This window comes from Oncorhynchus keta, chromosome 11, assembly GCF_023373465.1.
Source record: "Oncorhynchus keta strain PuntledgeMale-10-30-2019 chromosome 11, Oket_V2, whole genome shotgun sequence".
NCBI lineage: Eukaryota > Metazoa > Chordata > Actinopteri > Salmoniformes > Salmonidae > Oncorhynchus > Oncorhynchus keta.
In genome coordinates this window covers 34,161,605-34,187,699 of record NC_068431.1, presented here as the reverse complement: position 1 = coordinate 34,187,699, position 26,095 = coordinate 34,161,605, and the positions used below count along the sequence as shown (strand labels likewise).

At 41.8% G+C, this 26,095-nt stretch overlaps 1 protein-coding gene across 1 annotated transcript in view; it reads left to right on the top strand.

Annotated features, from left to right (window-relative positions):
* LOC118390090 (protein EURL homolog) overlaps positions 1-26,095 on the top strand; it is a 52,579-nt gene that overhangs the window by 1,370 nt on the left and 25,114 nt on the right. The window contains exon 2 of the mRNA XM_035780305.2: positions 5,307-5,440. Within this exon, the coding sequence (XP_035636198.1) occupies positions 5,314-5,440 (127 nt within the window). The 5' untranslated portion in view covers positions 5,307-5,313. The remainder of the gene's footprint in view (positions 1-5,306; positions 5,441-26,095) is intronic.

The following is a 26,095-nucleotide window of genomic DNA, read 5'->3' as shown; positions in this document are numbered from 1 at the left end:
TGTGCAGAAATTATTGTTGTGTAAACCCACCGTTTCATCACCTGTCCGGTGGCTTGTCTCGGACAGTCCCGCAGGTGGAGAAGCTAGATGTGGAGGTCCTGGGCTGGCGTGGTTACACGTGGTTGCGAGGCCGGTTAGATGTACTGCCAAATTCTTTAAAACAACGTTGGTCGAGAAATGAACATTCATTTCTCTGGCAACAGCTCTGGTAGACATTCCATTTGCATGCTCCTTCCACTTGAGACATCTGTGGCATTGTGTTGTGTGACAACTGCACATTTTAGAGTGGCCTTTTATTGTCCCCAGCACTGGGTGCATCTGTGTTATGATCATGCTGTTTAATCAGCTTCTTGATATGCCACACCTGTCAGGTGGATGGATTGTCTTGGCGAAAGAGAAATGCTCACTAACAGGGATGTAACCTAATTTGTGCGCCAAGTTTGTGTTTTTGTTTTAGAAATACTATTTTTGTACATATGAAAAAAAATATCCCAGACATTTTTATTTCAGATCATGAAACATGGGACCAACACTTTTACATGTTGCCTTAATATTTTTCTTCAGTATAGTTGACTGAACTGTATAAACAATTATGACTATTTAGCATAAGAATTACAATTATTAACAATCAAACAATGTATCCCATTTTAACTAGTCAATTATGAGCAGGTGACCTGGTAACACAATGTCCTAACATCTAGCCTAGGCCTCTTTCATATCTCTCTGACACATGCATACAAAAAAAACTCACTTACCAAATCTCTCATTCTCTCCCATGGGTACACACTCTGCCAGCCAGTCAAGCAGATCTCTCTCTTGACGGGCACAGTATTAGTAAAAATTAAAAAAATACTTAGTATTGCAGTATTCTGTCTAAAACACTTAATGTGCTGTTACTGTAATATCTGCATATGTAGCCTAATTAAGTTATTTTTTTTGTCATTACTGCTGCTACACATGGTATGTACTTCTGAAAATACGATCTCTCTTTCGGGACACTGTACTGCTGCTAGGTGACTGATTTTATTGGATTTGGCGCATCGCACTTGGTCAAAACAATGTAATTGTTTTTATTGTAAGTACATATCGTAACGGCAGTAATGCCGATAGTTGTTCTGCGAAACTCCTGATTTGGTGAGTGTATTCATTATTACTTTTATTATTTCTCTCTTTTCTTTCTGCAATGTTGGGAAGGGCCCATAAGTAAGCATTTCATTGTTAGTCTAAACCTGTTATCTGTCGCATACTTCGTAACCAATGTTTTTTTTAAGTAGTACCTAAAGTATTTTGACAACATTAGCTATTTAGCTTTATGCTCTCCTGTCTTGTTTTATTTAACTAGGCAAGTCAGTTAAGAACAAATTCTTATTTGCAATGAAGGCATACCAAAAGGCCTCCTGCAGGGACAGGGGCCTTGGATAAAAATTTTAAAAAGTTTTCTTTCCATTTGGTTTGTCATATTGCGCATATTTTATTTTTATTTGTACTTTTACTGGGAGTTGTTTTCAAATGTCACTACAGGCTATATTTAGGAACAGTATAAAATAATGGGAACCTTGAATATGTGCATTTACTCATTCATTTTAATCTCATTGTGCAGTTTACTTATGTAATTCTTCAGATAAATGTAAGGAAGAAAAGGGTCCTGGGGGAGAGAGACAATTATTTTCAAGTTGTAATGAAATGACCTGCTTGGTTGTAAAATTCCAAAATGGTCACCTACAGTGGGGAAAACAAGTGTTTGATACTCTGCCGATTTTGCAGGTTTTCCCACTTACAAAGCATGTAGAGGTCTGTAATTTTTTATCATCGGTACACTTCAACTGTGAGAGACGGAATCTAAAACTCCTTCTCCCTTACCTCACCTCGCTCATCAACTCATCCCTGACCGCTGGCTACGTCCCTTCCGTCTTCAAGAGAGCGAGAGTTGAACCCCTTCTGAAAAAACCTACACTCGATCACTCCGATGTCAACAACTACAGACCAGTATCCCTTCTTTCTTTTCTCTCCAAAACTCTTGAACGTGCCGTCCTTGGCCAGCTCTCCCGCTATCTCTCTCAGAATGACCTTCTTGATCCAAATCAGTCAGGTTTCAAGACTAGTCATTCAACTGAGACTGCTCTTCTCTGTATCACGGAGGCGCTCCGCACTGCTAAAGCTAACTCTCTCTCCTCTGCTCTCATCCTTCTAGACCTATCGGCTGCCTTCGATACTGTGAACCATCAGATCCTCCTCTCCACCCTCTCCGAGTTGGGCATCTCCGGCGCGGCCCACGCTTGGATTGCGTCCTACCTGACAGGTCGCTCCTACCAGGTGGCGTGGCGAGAATCTGTCTCCTCACCACGCGCTCTCACCACTGGTGTCCCCCAGGGCTCTGTTCTAGGCCCTCTCCTATTCTCGCTATACACCAAGTCACTTGGCTCTGTCATAACCTCACATGGTCTCTCCTATCATTGCTATGCAGACGACACACAATTAATCTTCTCCTTTCCCCCTTCTGATGACCAGGTGGCGAATCGCATCTCTGCATGTCTGGCAGACATATCAGTGTGGATGACGGATCACCACCTCAAGCTGAACCTCGGCAAGACGGAGCTGCTCTTCCTCCCGGGGAAGGACTGCCCGTTCCATGATCTCGCCATCACGGTTGACAACTCCATTGTGTCCTCCTCCCAGAGCGCTAAGAACCTTGGCGTGATCCTGGACAACACCCTGTCGTTCTCAACTAACATCAAGGCGGTGGCCCGTTCCTGTAGGTTCATGCTCTACAACATCCGCAGAGTAAGACCCTGCCTCACACAGGAAGCGGCGCAGGTCCTAATCCAGGCACATGTCATCTCCCGTCTGGATTACTGCAACTCGCTGTTGGCTGGGCTCCCTGCCTGTGCCATTAAACCCCTACAACTCATCCAGAACGCCGCAGCCCGTCTGGTGTTCAACCTTCCCAAGTTCTCCCACGTCACCCCGCTCCTCCGCTCTCTCCACTGGCTTCCAGTTGAAGCTCGCATCCGCTACAAGACCATGGTGCTTGCCTACGGAGCTGTGAGGGGAACGGCACCTCAGTACCTCCAGGCTCTGATCAGGCCCTACACCCAAACAAGGGCACTGCGTTCATCCACCTCTGGCCTGCTCGCCTCCCTACCATTGAGGAAGTACAGTTCCCGCTCAGCCCAGTCAAAACTGTTCGCTGCTCTGGCCCCCCAATGGTGGAACAAACTCCCTCACGACGCCAGGACAGCGGAGTCAATCACCACCTTCCGGAGACACCTGAAACCCCACCTCTTTAAGGAATACCTAGGATAGGATAAGTAATCCTTCTCACCCCCCTCTTAAGATTTAGATGCACTATTGTAAAGTGACTGTTCCACTGGATGTTATAAGGTGAATGCACCAATTTGTAAGTCGCTCTGGATAAGAGCGTCTGCTAAATGACTTAAATGTAAATGTAAAACAAAATTCCAGAAAATCACATTGTATGATTTTTAAGTAAGTAATTAGCATTTTATTACATGACGTAAGTATTTGATCACCTACCAACCAGTAAGAATTCTGGCTCTCTCAGTTCCTGTTATTTTTTTCTTTAAGATTCCCTCCTGTTCTCCACTCATTACCTGTATAAAATACACCTGTCCACACACTCAAACAGACTCTAACCTCTCCACAATGGCCAAGACCAGAGAGCTGTGTAAGGACATGGGGGGTAGAATTGTAGACCTGCACAAGGCTGGGATGGGCTACAGGACAATAGGCAAGCAGCTTTGTGAGAAGGCAACAACTGTTGGTGCAATTATTAGAAAATGGAAGAAGATGACGGTCAATCACCCTCGGTCTGGGGCTCCATGCAAGATCTCACCTTGTGGGGCGTCAATGATCATGAGGAAGGTGAGAGATCACCCCAGAACTACACGGCAGGACCTGGTCAATGACCTGAAGAGAGCACAGTCTCAAAGAAAACCATTAGTAACACACTACGCTGTCATGGATTTAAATCCTGCAGCGCACGCAAGGTCCCCCTGCTCAAGCCAGCGCATGTCCAGGCCCGTCTGAAGTTTGCCAATGACCATCTGAATGATCCAGAGGAGGAATGGGAGAAGGTCATGTGGTCTGATGAGACAAAAATAGAGCTTTTTGGTCTAAACTCCACTCGCTGTGTTTGGAGGAAGAAGGATGAGTAGAACCCCAAGAACACCATCCCAACCGTGAAGCATGGAGGTGGAAACATCATTCTTTGGGGATGCTTTTCTGCAAAGGGGACAGGACGTCTGCACCGTATTGAGGGGAGGATGGATGGGGCCATGTATTGCGAGATCTTGGCCAACAACCTCCTTCCCTCAGTAAGAGCATTGAAGATGAGTCGTGGCTGGGCCTTCCAGCATGACAACGACCCGAAACACACAGCCAGGGCAACTAAGGAGTGGCTCCGTAAGAAGCATCTCAAGGTCCTGGAGTGGCCTAGCCAGTCTCCAGACCTGAACCCAATTGAAAATCTTTGGAGGGAGCTGATAGTCCCGAAACCTGAAGGATCTGGAGAAGGTCTGTATGGAGGAGTGGGCCAAAATCCCTGCTGCAATGTGTGCAAACCTGCTCAAGAACTACAGGAAACGTATTATCTCTGTAATTGCAAACAGGTTTCTGTACCAAATATTAAGTTCTGCTTTTCTGATGTATCAAATACTTATGTCATGCAATAAAATGCAAATTAATTTTTAAAAAATCATACAATGTGATTTTCTGGATTTGTTTTCGATTCCGTCTCACAGTTGAAGTGTACCTATGATAAAAATGACAGACCTCTACATGCTTTGTAAGTAGGAAACACTGCCGATTTTGCAGGTTATCAAATACTTGTTCTCCCCACTGTATGTAAGCCGGGGTAAGTTAATTTACCGAGAGTAAACATGGGTCACCAGACACACAGTTTCTGTTCTCTGTGAGATCACTGTTGGGTCCTCGTTTACATGGCTTTTTAAAATGTGTTCCATCGTTTTAAAAATCAGGTCATCTCTCTCCTTTCTCAAAAAGGGTGATCTCTATCTTCTGCGCTGTTTGATATTTCATCAGACATGCTTTGAGTGCACTGCCTTGAACAAACTGTACCTCTCAGCATGGTAATGACAGTCCCATTCATGAGCAATTTACATCAGAAAGTTTCCCGTTCCGTCTGACTAGTACAAGCCAAGATGTAAATTTGAAAGCGTTTCTCTGTTCAAGAATGAGGGAGAACTCTTAGAGGTCAATGGAAGTTGTGCTAGTCTCATTTCCTTTCATGTCCTCTTATCTCTGTGTTCTGTGTTTCTCCCTCTCAGAGATAGTATGGACAAAGAGGAGCAGTTTGTCAACATCGACCTAAATGACGACAACATCTGCAGTGTCTGCAAGCTAGAGACCGACACGGGGACCATGTCCTTCTGCCACGTCTGCTTTGAGCTCAGCATCGAAGGTGAGAGAGTGAAGTAGGGGGGAGGATATCAGCTATCACATTTTTCATTCAACTCTTATTGGCCATCTGCTGCCTGGGAAGAACAGTGGCCTAGAACAGTACTGGTGTTACTTGCTAAAAAATTTAGTCAGTGGCAGGATAGCACACAACAGCACAGTAACGCCTTGTTCAAAAATGAATTGAATTCCGTTGGTCATACGTCCTTTAAACATAGTCTTGCTCCGCTACTGGTCGGACAGGTGTAGTGTGTCATAACGCAAGATGGAAGGGTCTCTCGTCAGAGGTCGCCTTTATTTCTGGAAGATTGCAAAATATGACCTTTTATGTTTCTCCTGTCTTAAAAGTATTGTTTCAGGTGATATTAAAACATGTTTATTTTATTGACTTTTTCCTCAACTTTTTTCATTTACTTTCTATCAAGTCCAGCTAGTTTACACAGAGCAGATAGCTAGGTTGAATGTAGCCAGCTAACCCAATGCCTAATAATTATCATCATAAACAAATGTCATGAATACCATCAAGAACATTTTCGGAGTTAAAATGGGAGTCTACAGTCATAATTGACTTAACAGCCAATGTATTATTCAACATTACTATTAAAATAGTACTCGTTTGGATCATTGTTTACAAGTTGCTAGCTATCCTATAAAGCCATTGTGGAAAACTGCATATTTGTTCTGTGGTTTTTCTACCTTCCTGTTCTATTGACGGACTCTGGTCGGACTGAAGATGATGCAAAGTATGCATCTCGCAACAGAGCCTTGGACGCAAGGGGGCACTGCAATGTCACTCTGGTGCGGGTTGTCCCAATTGAAATGAATGACTTCCAACGCAGCACAATTGGAATGTGAATGAGGCTTAGCAGGGTTTGAAATTCACTTTTTGGTCCACCAGCCACTGTGGCAGGTAGGTAGAAAGAAATTATAATCTACCATCCACTGAGATGTTTTTACAAGCCAAAATAGTTTCCCCATAATTGCACAACAAAAATAAAACCAATAAACGGATGACCATGCTTTCGGTTTTTCTAAAACAATAAATGTATTACTAGTAAGAAGTAATGGGGTATATTGCTTAATTTCATTTGTGACCGGTCTTTTAACCAATACATGTTAAAATGAATATTTTAGATACAATAGTAGAAATTGATACAGTGCATTCGGAAAGTATTCAGACCCCTTAACTCTTTCCAAATGTTGTTAAGTTACAGCCTTATTCTAAAATGGAATAAATAGTCAACAATAAATAGTCAAATCAACACACAATACCCCATAATGACAAAGCAAAAACAGGGCAGCCAGCTCTAAGAAGAGTCTTGGTGGTTCCAAACTTATTCCATTTCTTGGGGACCTTCAATGCTGCAGACTTGTTTTGGTACCCTTCCCCAGATCTGTGCCTCGACACAATCCTGTCTCAGAGCTCTACGGACAATTCCTTTGACCTCATGGCTTGGTTTTTGCAATAACTTGTGTCAACTTATATAGACAGATGTGTCTTTTCCAAATCATGTCCAGTCAAATGAATTTACCACAGGTTTCTTCAACGTGATTGGAGTCCACATCTCAAGGATGATCAATGGAAACGGGATGCACCTGAGCTCAATTTCTAGTCTCATAGCAGAGGGTCTGAATACTTATGTAAATAAGGTATTTATGTTCTTTATTTTGAGTAAATCGGCAACATTTTCGGAACTGTTTTCGTGTTGTCATTTTTAATCCATTTTAGAATAAGATTGTAACGTAACAATGTGGAAAGGGAAGGGTTCTGAATACTTTCCAAATGTACTGTAAACAGTTCTACAACAGAACATCAAGACTCAACGAAGTGCCTACCCTGCCGCAAAAGGCAGAGTGAAATGGCTTATTTATTAGTGTTCCACCAGGGTCTAAAATTAACACCTTCCATATACGGGTTTATTTTGGCATTTGCGGGTAAGGGGTGTATCGAAATGTACGTAATGGTTACCTGGAGGAAATGGGGGAGGGTCATGCTTTTAAAATTTCAGTCAATGGAAGGGTTTAATATTTTTTTTTTTTACCTTGTCCAGAGGGTCATGTAATTGATTTAAATAGTTTGATTTGGTAAATTGCTAGGCTATACAGTGCCTTAAAGTATTCATACCCCTTGGCTTATCCACATTTTGTTGTGTTACCACCTGAATTCAAAATGAATTAAATTGCTTTTTTCCCCTTAGTCATCTACACACTACTCCATTATGACAAAGTGAAAACATGTTTTTTGGAATATTAGCAAATGTATTAAATGCAGATCTCATTTACGTCAGTATTCACAACCTGATTTCAGTAAATGTTAGAATGACCTTTCGGCAGCTATAACAGCTGTGTATCTTTCTGGGTAAGCCTCTTTTTGCACATGTTTCTTTTTTAAATTCTAAAAGCTCTATCAAGTTGGTTGTTGATCATTGCTAGACAGCCATTTTCACGTCTTGCCATACATTTTCAAGACTTTTTTAAATAAAAATAAAAAAGTCAACTAACTAGGCCACTGGATCTGATTTGATGTAGTGATCTATAACAGTACTTTGGTCTGTTATGCTTTATGCTAGAAGCAAGCTGTAAAATACCTGTCAAAGACGTGACTCCGATGCATATAATAATATCATTGTTTAGTTTCTTTGACATTCTGAGGCTGAGCTACAACCTTCAATAGACGAGGAGACAAAAACATGGACTTTTCTTGGGTTGTAATCTAATTCTGTCACTCAATTGATTAAGCTATTCACTTTCTGTACTACAGAAAATGTTTAAACCCAGACAGCTTTTAAGAAAACACTTGTGACCTTGTTGGGTTTAGCCACGGAAGAGAGTAGCCAACAATTAAAGCTTCCATTTTCTGTGTCGGTAGGCCTACTCTGTCTGGGGTGGAAAGGTTGGCCAAACTATTGAAAGTACCATGTTCAGATTCCTAATGACTTCTCAGATTTAATTATTGTTCAACAGGTACAGTTTCATTGCAAACAAGACATTGATTTGGCATTAGAGAAATATGATAAGATGAACACAGACTTATGGTGGTTTTTTGTGTGTGTGTGTGTGTGTGTGTGTACCTGGCACAGTGGCTGGTATACAAAAATGTTTGTTTCAGGCCCTGCTGACATGTTTTACAAGGAGTACATGTGCCCCAAGTACAAATGTTGACGCACACATATACATCTCGGAGAAAAATGATTTGAATGTTTTAATGATGCGAAATTACTAAAAGTAGTTTTAAGGAGTGATCCATCCTCAATCATTAGGTGAGACAAACATTTTCAGCTGCCCCTTTAAGGGACAAACTGTTACTGTGGTGACTTGGGCACTTGCTTGTCTGTGTTTGAAATAGACATGCTTACCCACGAGTGACAAAATCTACCCGCATTTGGTAGGTGGTGGGTGTTAATTTTCAACCCTGGGCATAAGGCCTTGCCAGTATAATTTTCCAACAGCTTTGGCTTATAGGAGAAAAGTCTGCACGGCAAGTTAACCACAGTGTGGTTTGTTCTGTGTGTGTAAGCTGTGGGCACAGCAGGTTCAGGTGAGGGTGTAATGGCTTGAATCACCTCCCTCCCACCACCTGTCTCAACACCTGTCCCAGTGAATCTGCTCCCTGTCTCTAGGTGAAAGCCCTAATGGAAGCTTGATGTTATTCAGATTGATGATGTGTGTGTCCTTTGAGAGGATATGTTTTGGTGTCTATTAAGCTCTGCCCATGTCTTCATCAGGGACAGTATGTAATTTCCCCATGCAGTGGACAGAATGGGTCTGAAGGGCCCATAAGAGGCGAGCTGAGCATCCATTCATTCATTAATTCACCCCCTACCCTTTCATTAGAACACGGTAGACAGACTGCTGCTCAGCCTCCTCCTCATGCTTTGCCACTCCAATACGAGGTGCAGCAATGTGTTTGAAGTGCCTTTTTCCATTTTTAGTTAATGATTGGCCTATTTTGAATGAAAGAGAACGCTACCGCCGAGGGGACTTGATGTGCTGTGTGGCTCTCAGCGTTTGTCATCTCATGGACAGACAGAGCAACTGTACAAGGGTCCCTCTTTTGTGAGGGAGAGTCGTGCATTTATCTCCACATGAAAGGAGAATCATCCTATTGAAGCAGCTAATAGCAGAGCGGACTACATAAAAACATTTTTTTTTTAAACTAGGCAAGTCAGTTAAGAACAAATTCTTATTTACAATGACAGCCTACCCCGGCCAAACCCGGACTACACTTGGCCAATTATGCGCCGCCCTATGGGACTCCCAATCACGGGTGGTTGTTATACAGCCTAGACTCGAACAAGGGTCTGCAGTGATGCCTCTTGCACTGAGATGCAGTGCCTTAGACCCTGTGCTATTTGGGAGCCCAATGATCCATCACTGAATAATTATTTGGGTATAGTATTATGTAATTCTGACAGGAAGGGAAATTCATATGCATCAAGGATTTATGTGCTGTGCATTGAGCAGTTATCGAATCCTGGAACTAAGGGAATATATCCTGACTGAGGAATGATTTATAATAATATATCCTGTTTGTTCCAGGCTGAGTTGTTTATTGTACTGCAGCAGGGATTTATTGTGAGTGGAATGGGCAGATGCCCCAGTCTGTTTACCGTTGTCTTTGTTGCTCCACTGTGTCTTTTGTGTCTAGATAAGCCTAGCCTATTTCGGCTATTGTTGCAGAGATTGTGATACAGCCTGTGTGGCCACTGTCCATGAAGTAAGCAGAACAGTCGGGCAGGTGGGATGTGCTTTGTTGGCTGCCTTTATGGGCAGGTGACATTTACAGTGCTTTCGGAAAGCATTCAGATCCCTTGACTTTTTCCACATTTTATGTTACAGCCTTACTCTAAAATGGATTTAAAAATAAAATAAATAAATCCTCAATCTACACACAACCGCACAATGTCAAAGCAAAAACAGGTTTTTAGACATTTTTTCAAATGTATTAAAAATAAAAGCAGATTACTTGAAATTATTATATTATTAAATTGAGCTCAAGTGCATCCTGTTTCCATTGATCATCCTTGATGTTTCTACAACTTGATTGGAGTCCACCTGTGGTAAATTCAATTGATTGGACATGATTTGGAAAGAGACACACCTGTCTATATAAGCTCCCACAGTTGTCAGAGCAAAAACCATGCCATGAGGTTGAAAGAACTTGCGTGTGTGTCATACTGCAGTGTCCTTTAATAGTTTATTCTCGCTGTGAATCCTTCAATCATGTTTCTTTATCTAATAACTTTGTACAGCAATGACTCGTTGGAACTGAAACTTGGCATCGACATTTACTACTTTCGGTCTGGTAGAAGATTTGGTCAGTGCCATTAGGGAGCTGAATTTCAATACCCCTCGCTATTGATGGGGAATAAAACAGTTGGGCTGCTGTAACAGTTGTTAATGATTCATATGATACAGCGTACTATGTTGATGTTTACATAACATTTTAAATAGATCTTCATTAATATGTTTCACATCTGTGATCATTACTTTGTTTCATACTTATAACTATAACACACACTTTAACCCTTTTCAACAGATTTCTGGCTGAATAAGGAAAGGCCTTACAGAATTAACATGCAAGTAATGTAAAGAAAGGGGGTTAGAATATTGTCAAGTATGTTGACGCATTCAAACAATGTTAAAATGAAAGGTATGCTACTTGAAATGTTAACCATTTGTGTGTGCAATGGATCATTTGCATTTTTGGGCCAAGTACCTTTGACCTTAAGGCAATAACATATGCTAAACGTGTAGGTGACCAATACATTTTGTTTGAAGTAATACTTTAAAGAACTGTTCTTGCCGTATGGCCAAGTGCCTTTTGAGCGCTAAGTGTCAACCCGTGTGTGTCTGTGAGACATTATTAGTAATAGTGATATATGGGAGGGAGCCAAGCATCTCCAGGCCCTGCTTACAGTCGAATCCCTCCGTGGCCAGGCTACGTTACATGCCCACTGATCATCTAGGCTAATGCCCACGGCTTATCTGATTCTGCCTGACTTCAACTGCTCTCTGTCCACACTGCTCTCTGTCCACACTGCTCAGAGGAGAATCGACCATGCAGAAGTCTCTCGCTCTCTCTCTCTGCCTCTCTTTGCTCTCTCTTTCTACCTCTCTGCCTCTCTTTGCTCTCTCTCTCTGCCTCTATCGCTGAATATTCATCAACGCGACACACTGCGCTCTGAATATTTAAGAGGAGCCACACAACACACCTTTTCTCTACTAGGCTACACTCAATAGTTCAAGACTGAGATGTTATCCAGGCCTTCATTCTTAGACTGTTTGCTAGTCCAGAGTGTAGGCCTATAGCGCAGCAGTGCACTGTTGCTGTGGGGGGCATGCATATAGGCTGTTTCTGTGTCCCTACCCACTTTCAACTCCACTCTCAGAGCTTCTCCCTAACGTAGCCCAAGGTTAACATGAGGCGTGGATATTCAGGCATATCACCTCATCTAAAAAAGAGGCTGATGTTGACACACTGCTGTGATTATTATTATTATTTTTTTTGGGGGGACGACGACTTTCTATTATGGTTGATTGTCCATAGACAACAGGGCAGGTCCTGCAGGACCAGTAGCAGTCTGTTGTTTTGAATGGGGAGAGCCTATCCCTCCCATGATATACTAGACAACATGCACATGGCCATATCCTAAAAGTGCCATCGGGATGAGAAATGTATAGATATAGAAAATATCTATACAATAGAAAAACAAGTAAAATGAAACAAAATGCAGCTACTTTGCTGTCATTCCAGCTTCAGTCGGAAGTGATTGTGTTAGCTGTGTAGTTGGCTAGCTAGCAAGGGGGGGAGCCTCCATAGTATCCATTTATGTTTGTCATACTTTTTTGTTTGCAATAGCAACTTGCAACTCAACCAGCATTTGGGTAGTTTTGCTTTACATGGCAGTAAATATGAAATAGGACTAATGACCAGTAAACGTGTAAAATTGCACCTGACAACAAGTGTTAGTGAATGTAGCATCATGTTTTGTTGAAAAATGATTGTTTGGGAAAGAATTGTGCTATTTAATGCTGGTAACAAGTTGTATGAAAGCAATAATACACTTGAGTCCATGTGTTTGGTGTTTTTATCATGACAAAAATGGCCTCGTATTATTGCATAATTATACCATGTTTGAATGTGCTTGCTTATGTTCAGTCTTGGAGGTCTTCTTTTTTTTGCCTGGCTACCCAGACTCCTTGCTCCGGCCATACACTACGCCACATCCACAGACGTTAGTTTAATCTCCGGAATGAGTCTGGAGCTGGGTACCTCCCCAACGATCCTTCAATGAATGTGAACACATTCGAGGCCGTCTGGTCCAAAAACCGATGGGTTAGATCAGAGCCAGAACACATGTGGGTAAAGCGGCAGTTAAAAAATTAATTTGCTTTTATACGATCCAATTGCTGATGACGTTGTTTTTGTACAATGCTCCTCATGCTCCTTTCGTCCCCAGGCTAGTCTTTAGGACTTACAGTAGGAACGTGTATGTGTGTTGGAGCACTGCACGGACATGGAATTGAAGCACGAGCCCTTCTAGTTACATATAGCAATATTATTTTGGTCGATGTTCTATTGATACTTTGACTCCAGGTATGGATTTGTAATCGTTGGCTAGCGCTAGTCGGTTGTTCGTGTGCCAAAATGCAGGTATTTCTCATCCTATAAGGTTGTTCTCCATCTTCCATTTTAAATAGTGAGTATGTTTTCAGCACTTTTATTTCCATGACTGATCAAAGCAAATGTTCTCATGCTCTCTTTTGTCTCTCTCCCGCAGACATATAGTTATCCATATGTTTGGTACACCAAATTGCAATAAAACCGCAGTATCAAATCGCAATACTTATGAGAATTGCTATACTTATGGTATCGGCAGCTAAGTATCGTGATGATATATTATGAGGTCCCTGGAAATTCCCAGCCCTATCAGCAAAGGCTCCGCTTTGGGCTGAACATTGAGTTGTGTGAGAGCTGTTTATAGCTAGCTACTTTTCGTCACTCTAAACTCTAACAAAAATCACAGAACATTGTTATTTTATGTGAAACAATCTCTCCTGTCAACATCGACAATGTTCTGGTCACCATGTTATGATCTTAGTAAGATATAACTGTACAGAGATGCACAGAAGAGCAGAAGCAAGTGGCTCTGCCTCAATGTTTTTGATCAATTTAGTCATTCTTGAAAATAATGCCCGGCCTGTATCCTAGCTATCGATGGGGAAAAAACGTCTCTACTTGGCTCTAACACGACGTATAGTGTGTTTGTGTGTCCATGTGCTTCTAGCTGTCAGGAGCTACAGCAGTAATAGTAGTGGCTATTTTTACACCGCTACTGCAGCATTAGCTGGTTATTTCTTTCCTCTCCCTGTTTCCTCCTACACCAGCTGTGTGTGGTGATTTTGGTGGCTGCAGGGCCCAGAGAATCACCACAGTGCAAACATTGGATTGTGACTGTTATTGTAGTCCTTCACTCGCACCCCCACACCACAACACACTCCAAGGCCAAACAGGCTTTAAAGTTTGCTGTTTCTCTGTGGGAGAGAGAGGGTTGTTTTTTAAGTAATTATGGTTGGTTATTAGCCTAGCCTATGTTTTGTGGTCTCTGTCAAAGCCAAACTGTTGTTTTGCCTTTTTATATTTGAGTTTAGGGGACATTTGATTTTTGAATTGTGCTTTTGCACCTCTTGAGTGTTATTCACCACAGCATCCCTTTTGTGCTTCAGTTGCACTTCTCTACTCGGATGAGAATTCACAAACCGGCATTTTATCAGCAGACAGTGCTCTGACCAGGGGTCGCGACTAACTTTTTTGCCTCACTGTCCAGAAGTGCAATTTCAACTGTCCCAAACTGAACTTGAACTGTCCCAAAATTAAAACAGACAAACATCCATTACATTATTAATAATTATAATTGATTAATTGAACATGTCAACCATATGTATACAACATATTTAAGAGAGAACAATGTTATTGTGAACTGGTTACTGAATAAACTGCAGCGGTCTAAGGCATGCATCTCAGTGCTAGGAGCGTCACTACAGACCCTGGTTAGATTCCAGGCTGTATCACAAACGGCCGTGATTGGGAGTCACACAGGGTGGTGCACAATTGGCTCAGTGTAGTCCGGGTTTGGCCGGGGCAGGCCGTCATGGTAAATAAAAATGTGTTCTTATCTGACTTGCCTAGTTAAATTTAAATAAAAAGTTTGACATTTCTTTCACTTACTTGCTGTGCTGTTGTTAATTTGTTCAGTCGTTTCATTCTCAAACAGGTTTTCTATGGAACGACATGTTTTTATTTAACCAGGTAAGCCAGTTGAGAACAAGTTCTCATTTACAACTACGACCTGGCCAAGATAACGCAAAGCAGTGCAACACAAACAACAGTTACACATGGAATAAACAAACCTAGTCAATAATACAATAGAAAAAGTCTGTACAGTGTGTGCAAATGAGGTAGGATAACGGAGGTAAGGCAATAAATCGTCCATAGTGGCGAAATAATTACAATATAGCAATTAAACACCGGAGTGATAGATGTGCAGAAGATAAATGTGCAAGTAGAGATACTGGGGTGCAAAGGAGCTAAATAAATAAAATGGATAACAGTATGGGGATGAGGTAGTTGGATGGGCTAATTACAGATGGGCTATGTACAGGTGCAATGATCTATGAGCTGCTCTGACAGCTGGTGCTTAAAACTAGTGAGGGAGATCTGAGTCTCCAGCCTCAGTGATTTAAAAACTTTTTTTTTTTTTTTTTTTTTAACAGTTCGTTCCAGTCTTTGGCAGCAGAGAACTGGAAGGAAAGGCGGCCGAAGGACGAATTTGCTTTGGGCGTGACCGGTGAAATATACCTACAGGAGCATGTGCTACGGGTGGGTGCTGCTATGGTGACCAGTGAGCTGAGATAAGGCGGGGCATTACCTAGTAGAGACTTAGATGACCTGGTGCCAGTGGGTTTGGCGATGAATATGATGCGAGGGCCAGCCATGGTGGGTAGTATATGGGGCTTTGGTGACAAAACGGATGGCACTGTGATAGACTGCATCCAATTTGCTGAGTAGAGTGGAGGCTATTTTGTAAATTACATTGCCGAAGTCAAGGATCGGTAGGAGAGTCAGTTTTACGAGGGTGTGTTTGGCAGCATGAGTGAAGGATGCTTTGTTGTGAAATAGGAAGCTGATTCTAGATGTAATTTTGGATTGGAGATGCTTAATGTGAGTCTGGAAGGAGAGTTTACGATCTAACCCGACACCTAGAATATGTGGACAATTACAAATAGCTAAGTCAGAATCGCCCAGAGTAGTGATGCTGGGTGGGCGGGCAGGTGTGGGCAGCGATCGGTTGAAGAGTTTGCATTTATGAGCAGTTGGATGCCACAGAAGGAGTGTTGTATGGCATTGAAGCTCATCTGGAGGTTAGTTAACAGTGTCCAAAGGACACGTGGGTCCTTGCTTGTCAAAAAAGATTCACATCAAATAACACTATTTGACCAATCAGGACCTGAATATGACTGCACGTCACATAATAATTTAACGCGTTCATAACATTTTTAAATGTAATTATTACACATTGGTTACACTATCACTCATATTTCATATGCCAGAACAATTCATTGATACGTGTGCTATGATACTGGTAAAGTTTTCTCACGCACCAACAGTGCTGGTCATAAAATAAAGCTAGCTAGCTCATGGATGCAAACAATGTTCTTCCCCAAAAACATAGCAAAACTACACAATCTGTTTTAGTAACTAAAGTTAGCTAGCTAACTATATAGCTAGGTGTCATATATAAAATAATCCTAATTTAAAAGATGGTTCTTATTTGCTTAATGATGGTTGGGCCCATCTGTGAAGCTAGCCAAATAAGGATTATTTGCTGTTAGCCTTCAAAATAAAAGTATGGCATAATTCTACTATTTGTATATATTTTCAGCACTGTCAATTACATACTTTTATTTTGAAGGCAAACACCCAACCCGGTCCGGTCGAGCCTCACTAGCTAGAAGAAGCTAGCTGGCTGCTGATAACATTAGCTTTGGGCAACAGGGTTAAGTAGCTGGCTAGCTATTTATTTTCATGAACTGAAGTTCAATTTCAATAGGCAAACAACAAGTGGCAACCTAGCTAATGCTTACTCACAAGAATAATGCTAATAATAATTAATAATTGCTAAGAATGATGAAAATGACCAAGTTCTACTGGTCTTTGTTTTCAGGCTAGTTGTATTGGTGTTAGCTAGGTACCAAGCTAAAGCTAGCTACCCCAGAAGTTGCTGGCGAACAAATTATGCTATATTACCAACGCAGTATTATAAGCACATAGTTTGTAGCCGGTCTTTGCTTGTTTGCAGACTTTTTCTACAGCTTTGACAGTGCTACTGTATTTTTTTTGACCCGCAAAAACCCGGACGTTCCTTAGTATGTGTTGTGTCTGGCTATGCCGGATTAAGTGATATGACATGCTATTCTATAAAATCCTTTCTCCATAATTAATATTACCTGATTGTGCTAATCATGTAAATGTAATTAACGAGAGTCAGGCACCGCAAAATAATATTTATAGAGCTGTTATCTTCCGAAAATAAACTCTTAAAGACCTAGTAATATTTTACATCAATAGCAGTCAATAATAATCGTCACCTTTTAATTCAGTCTCATCTGAAAGTTTTTAAAATTCTTGGTTCTCTTCACGAACCCTGGCTAACAAGTTGAATCAGCAATACAAAATTAGGTTTAATTATTTATTTACTAAATACCTAACTAATCACACAGAATTACATATACACAATGAATTATACCTTGACTACAAATAGCGTCATAAAGGAACACGTCCCTAGCGGGCGGAACAGATATGACAGCTGGTTACACACAAGAAAAGGGGCTGGGTTTGAGTGAAAGGGTGGGAAGACTGAGGAAGAAAGGGAGAAGCTGTTCCATCGTAAATACAGTATCTTATGCATTCTAAATTACCACCAAAAATGCAATAAATATTTACTCTGAACTGCGCTTCGGTAGGTTGGTGGAAGGCCGTGTTGCCAAACCAAGTCCTCTGTCCTTTGAAGAATGTCTCCGGTGGTCAATTAGTAACGTTGTAGTAACGTCGTTGTGTGGTAGACGGGATACTCTCTGTTCTTTCCTAGCCCGTGTTTGCAGCTGCTGTTGCTAACTCAACGGCTAGGAGGTATCACTTCTGTAGTGAATAAGAGTTCAAAGTTCATACCATTCGCAACCAAAGCTCACGCTGTGGTTGGCTTAGTTCTGTAGTTGACATGTTAGTCCTTTTAACGCAGAGGCTGCAGACCTCACGTACTTGGAACAGGAGGTTACATTTTCGTCAAGGCTTTATATAGTGGAGCGAGAAGGGTGTGCTTGAAAAGTTTTATAACCCATGTCTCTTCACAGGGGCGGGCCACTGATTGAGTAGAGCCCTAACCTTATGAAAACCCAAATCTCTCATTTGGAAGCTAAAATGACATGTCAGCTCTTCACCAATAATTTTATATTCAAGCATTTAAATTGAACCACAATTCCATGTGAATCCGATAACTACGCTGTGCAGACTTTCCACTGTAGAGTTGATCATCCTATCATTGATGAGAATGTTTCAGATGACAACCGAACTGACATCATATTCATTAAGTACCACCGCATATGTTCAATTGGTCAGATTACCAGAATATAGTTAATTTCCCTCCACCTTCTGATGATTCTAGAATCTCTGTTTTAATGCAACCGCTGTGTCAGATTTAAAAAATAATAATAATTACGGAAAAAGCAATAATCTGAGAACGGCGCTCAGACCCCAAAACAGCCAGAGAAATATCCGCCATGTTGGGTAGTCAACATGAGTCATAAATAGCATTATAAATATTCACTTACCTTCAATAATCTTCATCAAAATCCACTCCCCGGGAATCGCAGTTCCACAATAAATGCTTGTTTTGTTCGATAATGTCCATCATTTGTCAATGTATGTCCAAATAGCTTCGTTTGTTAGGGTGTTTGGTAAACAAATCCAAAATTGCGTTCAGCTCCAGTCGGACAAAAAGGTAGTTATATTACAGGTCGAAGAAACTTGTCAAACTAAGTATAGAATCAATCTTTAGGATGTTTTTATCAAATGTTCAATAATGTTCCAACCGGAGAATTCCATTGTCTGTAAAAAAGCAATGGAATGAGAGATACCTCTCATGGGAAATACGCATGACTGAGAACGAGATTTCTGGCAGGCCCCTTAGTCAAACATTTCCTATCCGGCCCCCCTTCACACGAGAAGCCTGAAAAAACGTTCTAAAGACAGTTGACATCTAGTGGAAGCCTTAGGAAGTGCAAAATAACCCATATCCCACTGTGTATTCGATAGGGGTGAGTTCAAAAACTACATACCTTAGATTTCCCACTTCCTGTTTGGATTTTTTCTCTGGTTTTTGCCTGCCATATAAAGTTCTGTTATACTCAGACATCATTCAAACAGTTTTAGAAACTTCAGTGTTTTCTATCCAATACTAATAATATGCATATATTAGCATCTGGGACTGAGTAGGAGGCAGTTCACTCTGGGCATGCAATTCATCCAAAAGTGAAAATGCTGCCCCCTATCTCAAAGAAGTTAATAGCAGTAACGCTATTACTGTGTAACTCCAGTAGGGCAACATCTGAACAATAGCGTACTTGGTAGTGTGTACCGGTGCTCGACCAGTCGATGAAAGCCAACATCACCCACGACAGAGAACGGTTCATTGTCAAGGGCAATGAATTCCGTTATCTTTGCTTTAATCTTTTGAGTTGTCTCGCTGAAATTTTCTTACTCTTTCAAATGACTGCTCGACTTGTTGACTGCTCCATCCACACAGCAGACATTGTGGGCTAGGTTAGGAATGCTACGTGACGTCATTATGTCATGTACCTACGCAGTTTTAGCTAATTTCGTCCGATTCCCATATGTTCACCAATATATTGTGCATCCCTAATTACAAGTAAGACGTAATGTGGTATATTGTTTAATTTTGTTTTTTTGTGACCAGGGTCTTTTAACCAAAATATCACAGATGAGACAAAAATTGATAGGTTAGCGTGGAAACAAGTCATGTTTGTGCCTGTGAGATAGTCTGACTAGTATCCACGTTGCTTCTCTTCCCTAGCAGTTAAAACTCAAACATTAAACAAACAACCTAGCTTGTGAACAAAACAAAGTCTCACTTCAGTTGACTTTCGTTTCAAGTAAATTTAACTAACTTTTATGCCTTCTAAAAATGTATCTGTCACTCAGCTCTTCACGTGCGCACGCCCAGCCCCAGCCAGGCAGTGTTGCAGCGGGAGGCCAAAACAATTTACACATTTTACAGTGTGCATTCGGTTCGTGGCCAGGGAGAGATTACCGTATTCTCTAGAATACCATAGTAACTAGCCATAGCCTACAGACAATGCAAATACCACAGCAATTCCAGGCACACGCAACCTCAGCTCACACACAGACTGGGAGATAGTAAAATGTGCATTCTAATAGGCCTATTTTCCCAACATTGGAATGATATTCTAATATTATACATTTCCATAACATAATTACATATGTGATGTCTAGTCGGCCATATCATTGTTTGAAACCTGGATGTTTTACGTAGATTATCTTCTCTTGCTTTTAATAGCCTACAGCCAAAATAGAAAAAAGCAGACGATAAAAAAATGCAAATTCTTTAAGATTTCCTGATATGCCATTGAAACCAGAATGTATTATTCTACTTTCTAAAAGCATGAAGGCACAATCCTATTGTTGCATCTTCAGATATTCACTCTTTGTAAATTTCTACCATTAGGCTGTATATCCGTCTCTGTTGCATTAATAAAAACTGCTCGCATCGGATGCGTGTTTTAGAAATGTTCTCCCGTAATAGCATTTTGTAATATTCACTCATATGGCTGAGACGAGTGAACGCATTGATGCGCTTGTAATGTGAGTTAATCATAGTTTATCAATTTTTAAGCTAAATGTTTTGATCTGTTTCATCAGCCTCGTCTTTGTGTTTAAACATTTTAGTATGGAACCATTTATTGTCCCTCAACTGTCCCAAATTCTGTTTTGGCAACAGGACACCCTTCATTTCGAGCCCTAGCTCTGACTGATGTGTAGCTACTTTTCGCCTGTACATTTCTCTATGCAGCTTACTTTTCTCTGGTAAAATGCTAGATTAACTTCAAGCAAAACATTAGGAAATATAGCTAGCTGCGTTCTTTCTAAACATTAGAAAAACAACAAAAAAAGTGCATTTACCTGTGCGGCTGCTAGCCAAATTGCAGTTCTGTTGTCATCTGATGACATGTTTTCTGCCGAATGTTGCACTAATGTATTTTCTGTGAAGGAAAACTATAGTTGCATGCCCCTGATCACTCTAAAGCAAAAAAAAAACACGTTTCACTATCAATATGAAGTACAGGTGAAATGGTTTAAAACACAGATTTTCTGATGGTCTGCATTATCTAAATGCAGATTTTTAACTGTAATGCGACCCGTGGGGCTGTTTCAGGAGACGGCTATACTTATCCAATATTCTTTGAAGATTTAACCCGATGCTTTTGAGTCAGAATACATCAGTTTAACACCAGAGATTGTTTTTCCCCTGGAGCCGACAGGCCTCAGGTTCAAATCAAATCAAATGTATTTATATAGCCCTTCGTACATCAGCTGATATCTCAAAGTGCTGTACAGAAACCCAGCCTAAAACCCCTAGGCTAGGAAAAACTCCCTAGAAAGGCCAAAACCTAGGAAGAAACCTAGAGGAACCAGGCTATGTGGGGTGGCCAGTCCTCTTCTGGCTGTGCCGGGTGGAGATTATAACAGAACATGGCCAAGATGTTCAAATGTTCATAAATGACCAGCATGGTCGAATAATAACAAGGCAGAACAGTTGAAACTGGAGCAGCAGCATGGCCAGGTGGACTGGGGACAGCAAGGAGTCATCATGTCAGGTAGTCCTGGGGCATGGTCCTAGGGCTCAGGTCCTCCGAGAGAGAGAAAGAAAGGAGAGAATTAGAGAACGCACACTTAGATTCACACAGGACACCGAATAGGACAGGAGAAGTACTCCAGATATAACAAACTGACCCTAGCCCCCCGACACAAACTACTGCAGCATAAATACAGGAGGGGACAGGAGACACTGTGGCCCCATCCGAGGTTGTTGAGACAGCGTAACCAACTCTGAGTCCCCCTGTCTAACCCGAGGGCTGTTATGTGTCCTGTCCTCCTGTCTATCACACAGGTGTGATGTGACCTCAGTCTCTTCTCTCAAAGACCATAGAAAGCAGACCACGGTTCAGATGAACAGCAGCAGGATTCGGTCCAAGGCAAACCACAGCATTCCTTCCACTTCATTCAGTTACATAACGGAGATGGAATTTTTGCTGAGGCTAGTGACGTTACACACTCGCACACAGCTGGCATCATGAGAATGAAAAAGGGCCGGGGGAAATTCCAGAGAACGAAGAGAGGGGCTCAGCAGATCTGAGTCAGACACAATGCAGTGGAATGATGAAGTTGAAGCTGCCACTGTGCTGCTGTTAGGGGTCATTGTGCTGCTCTCTGGTCTAAACGGCCTGCTCATTGTGGCTGAACTCCTCACCTCGAGGTGCAAACAGCTCTGATTATGTTAAGGGCTGTGGCAGCCTGGCAGCTCCGTGTAGCCGATCTGAACAGGGGTGTTGGAGATGGAGAAACCTGCTGACTTTGCTGTAGCTGATCCCAGAGCCACTATTCCACCCCCCACTGAGCACAAATGACTTTCAGTTTTGGCATTTGGGGTATTTATTTTGGAGTGGTCAAGTAATCTACAGCTTTCAGCGCTAATTCCAGTTTTGGACAAAAGGCCTTCATGAAAGCATTAATAGGCCTATGTTTTGGGAATACAGTAATATTTAGGCTAAGAAACTTTTTATTGTTTTTTTGTGTTAATTGACTTGTCATTGTTTGTTGGCTAGCCATTCCAATTATTCAAGCTTTTTTTCTTCAGAATTCCAGCGGTTTAAACATACAGTACCTAGCAACGAAAATGCCACTGACAATATCTTTCTCCACACACTCATGTCGCAGAGACCAAAGAGTGTGTTTTGGATGGAACTTTTCAAATAATCACAGCGAGTCTATTTTAAATAATAACATTGAGTGTCATGGTCAGTACACCTGCGTTTTTCAGAATGCAACGCTTTTTTTTTCCTGTGTAAAAGATAAATAAATAAATCCAGTGTGAAAAAACGCAGAATTCTGAATGGATCATGTCTCTCTCTGCTTCCTTAGCCTCTGGGATTAGCTGTAGCATTTTTGGTTTGAGTTACTTACTCACCATATAGCATGATGACAGATCATTCCTCATGTAATATTTACCTGCCCTAAATATGGTTCCTTTTTAGCTTTTACTTAGACAGCGTTCAATCCAAACAGGAGTTACTCACTGATCGTTCCTCTGCTATCTATGCTTTTGCTCAGACACCATTCAAAACAGGAGTCTGATGGCATGGTGAATGTTTTGCACAATGCTTGGATGATGAGGCTGCTCTGTGGCTTTGTTTCTCTGAAGGCCAGGTACATGGCTTGAACCGGAGATGTGCTAAAGCTAACAAAAGGATGATTCACAGGCCAGTGTTCTGTGTTCACAAAAGCCTGTTGCTTATCAGCTGCAGTGTTATGCTGCTGCTTATTTCCCTGACGAGTTGACTGCCGCTGTCTGAGTCGTTTACTCACCGCTGAATGGTGTTTGTGTGACCAAAGAGTATTGCAGCCCATATCCATAGCTGCTAAGCTGCTTAGCTCTGGGCTGGTACACTGCTCTGGTTGTGGGCCTGTGATTTGACTGTTTTAATTTATTTTATTTTTAAATTTAAATGGGACAAACCCGTCAATAGTCAATGCCTGATTTATCTGATTGGGCTTAAGGCATTGCTCTTTCCTGGGCGGCTTATGGAGACCCTGGTAACTGCTGAGCAAGTTGGGTTTTTAAGGAATGTTCTGTAGCCAGCGACAGACACAACACTGTCCCAGGTCAGCTTTCCAAGCCTCAAGTATATAAAACTAATCCACCACAGAGCTGTCTCTCGGTGATCAGGGTACACACACACAGAATGATTTGTATAGGCCAAATTGTTCTTAAACACAGTATGCTTGTTTATTTTTTTGTACTTTACCTTGTGTGTCATGGGGTTGGTTTAACACAAGCAAGTCAGCTATTGTGTCTTAAATCTTACGGCGTTGAACAACTTGATGCTTTCCTGTTTGCTTTTCTCTATATTTTGTTACAGGCAGCCAAGCTGCTCGCTGTGCGTGCGAGTGAGCTAGGCTGGCTGACGGTCTTCCTCTTTGTCTGGGATATGGCTTTAGTTAAGTGTGTTTTCCTGTTGTTGGCCCTGACATTGTAACACACCAGGAAATGGCCTGATCATGTTGACCTGATTTAGTTTGTACTCTCACTTTAAAAAAAAATATTTTTTCTTAAAGTTGAGGCTAATGCTTTCTGATGACTGATATGGACTGAATTCTCACTTAGCATATTTAGAGTTATTGTATAGGCCTAGTGCAATAGGATAGTCATTTGGTGGCCGTATGCCTTTTTACATCTCTCTTTCCTAGAGGTGTGTTTGCGGTGAACCTACCTAACCAGCATCCGCTTTACTGCCTTTCACTGTGTCTTGATGTTGACTAATCCCCTAGTTTCATGTTCCAGCATGTCTGTCTGCGTGATAGAAATGTAGGCCAGGAGGAAAAAGACTGAAGACAATGCTTGTACAAACACACCCACTAGCTTGCTTGCTAACTTGTTCTCACACACTGCATTCAGTGTTTACACCATTGTCAGTCCACAACACTGCCCCCGGATTACTTTAAGGCGATTTTTTTTAAATGTATTTTTTTACTTTGGGTGTGGTATATGTGGTAAATTCTCCTGCATTTCTTCTGTGTGTTAAGTGGGTTAGAGAGTGAATGACCTCTTGCAGTCTGAGTTTAGGAAATGTTGTGGTATCCCAGGTGATCCTCTCCATCTGAGTAAGCTGGAGGCTCTGTTACTATGACTCAAATACCCTCACTCTGGAGCGCACACACCACAGCAGAGCAACTTCTCTTAAATAGTTACTCAATGAGATTCTTCAGAAGGATTTAAGTAATATCCTTAAAGGAGGGTCAAAGCTTTTATTTTTGCAAAGATGGTAGCCTACTTGACTCTGGTCTTATTTGACAAATTCTGTGAACCTAAAATGCAGTGTTGGCCTATCTTTGAAAAGCCATTTTAGATATTGAGTAGATTGTGAGACAAAATTCAGCCCAGTGGGTATCTGTCCATTTAAGATGGGTAAATCTCTCCCAACTCTGCTCTATCCCTGGTTCAGAAGCCCACTATCCCCAAGACCAGGGCTGCCCAACGCTTTTCCTGGAGAACTACTGTCCTGTAGGTTTTCGGTCCAACCTTCATTTAGCATATCTGATTCAGCTAGTTAAGGTCTTGTTGAGCATATAATTAGTAGAATCAGATCTGCCTTCCTCACCATCTTAAATACGCATGCCCCATTCAAGAAATTTAGAACCAGGAACAGATATAGCCCGTGGTTCTCTCCAGACCTGACTGCCCTTAACCAACACAAATGCATTAGCATCGAACAGCATTGAACAGCCCCCGTGATATGCAACCTTTCAGGGAAGCTAGAAACCAATATACACAGGCAGGAAGAAAAGTAAAGGCTAGCTTTTTCAAGCTGAAATTTGCTTCCTGTAACAAATAAACTCTGCAACAAATGTTCTGGGACACTGTAAAGTCCATGGAGAATAAGAACACCTCCTCCCATCTGTCCACGGCACTGAGGATAGGAAACACTGTCACCACCGATAAATCAACTATAATTGAGAATTTCAAGAAGTATTTTTCTACGGCTGGCCATGCTTTCCACCTGATTACCCCTACCTCGGTCAACAGCACTGCACACCCCACAGCAACTCACCCAAGCCTTCCCCATTTCTCCTTCTCCCAAATCCAGTCAGCTGATGTTCTGAAAGAGCTGCAAAATCTGGACCCCTACAAATCAGCCGGGCTAGACAATCCGGACCCTTTCTAAAATGATCTGCCAAAATTGTTGCAACCCCTATTACTATCCTGTTCAACCTCTCTTTCGTGTCAACTGAGATTCCCAAAGATTGGAAAACAGTTGCGGTCATCCTCCTCTTCAAAGGGGGGGACACTCTTGACCCAAACTGCTACAGACTTGTATCTATCCTACCCTGCCTTTCTCAAGTTTTTGAAAGCCAAGTCAACAAACAGATTACCGACCATTTCGAATCCCACCATACCTTCTCCGCTATGCAATCTGGTTTCAGAGCTGGTCATGGGTGCACCTCAGCCACGCTCAAGGTCCTAAACGATATCTTAACCGCCATCAATAAGAAATAATACTGTGCAGCCGTATTTATTGACCTGGCCAAGGCTTTCGACTCTGTCAATCACCACATCCTCATCGGCAGACTCTATAGCCTTGGTTTCTCAAATGATTGCCTCGCCTGGTTCACCAACTACTTCTCTGATAGAGTTCAGTGTGTCAAATCAGAGGGCCTGTTGTCCGGACCTCTGGCAGTCTCTATGGGGTGCCACAGGGTTCAATTCTTGGACCAACTCTCTTC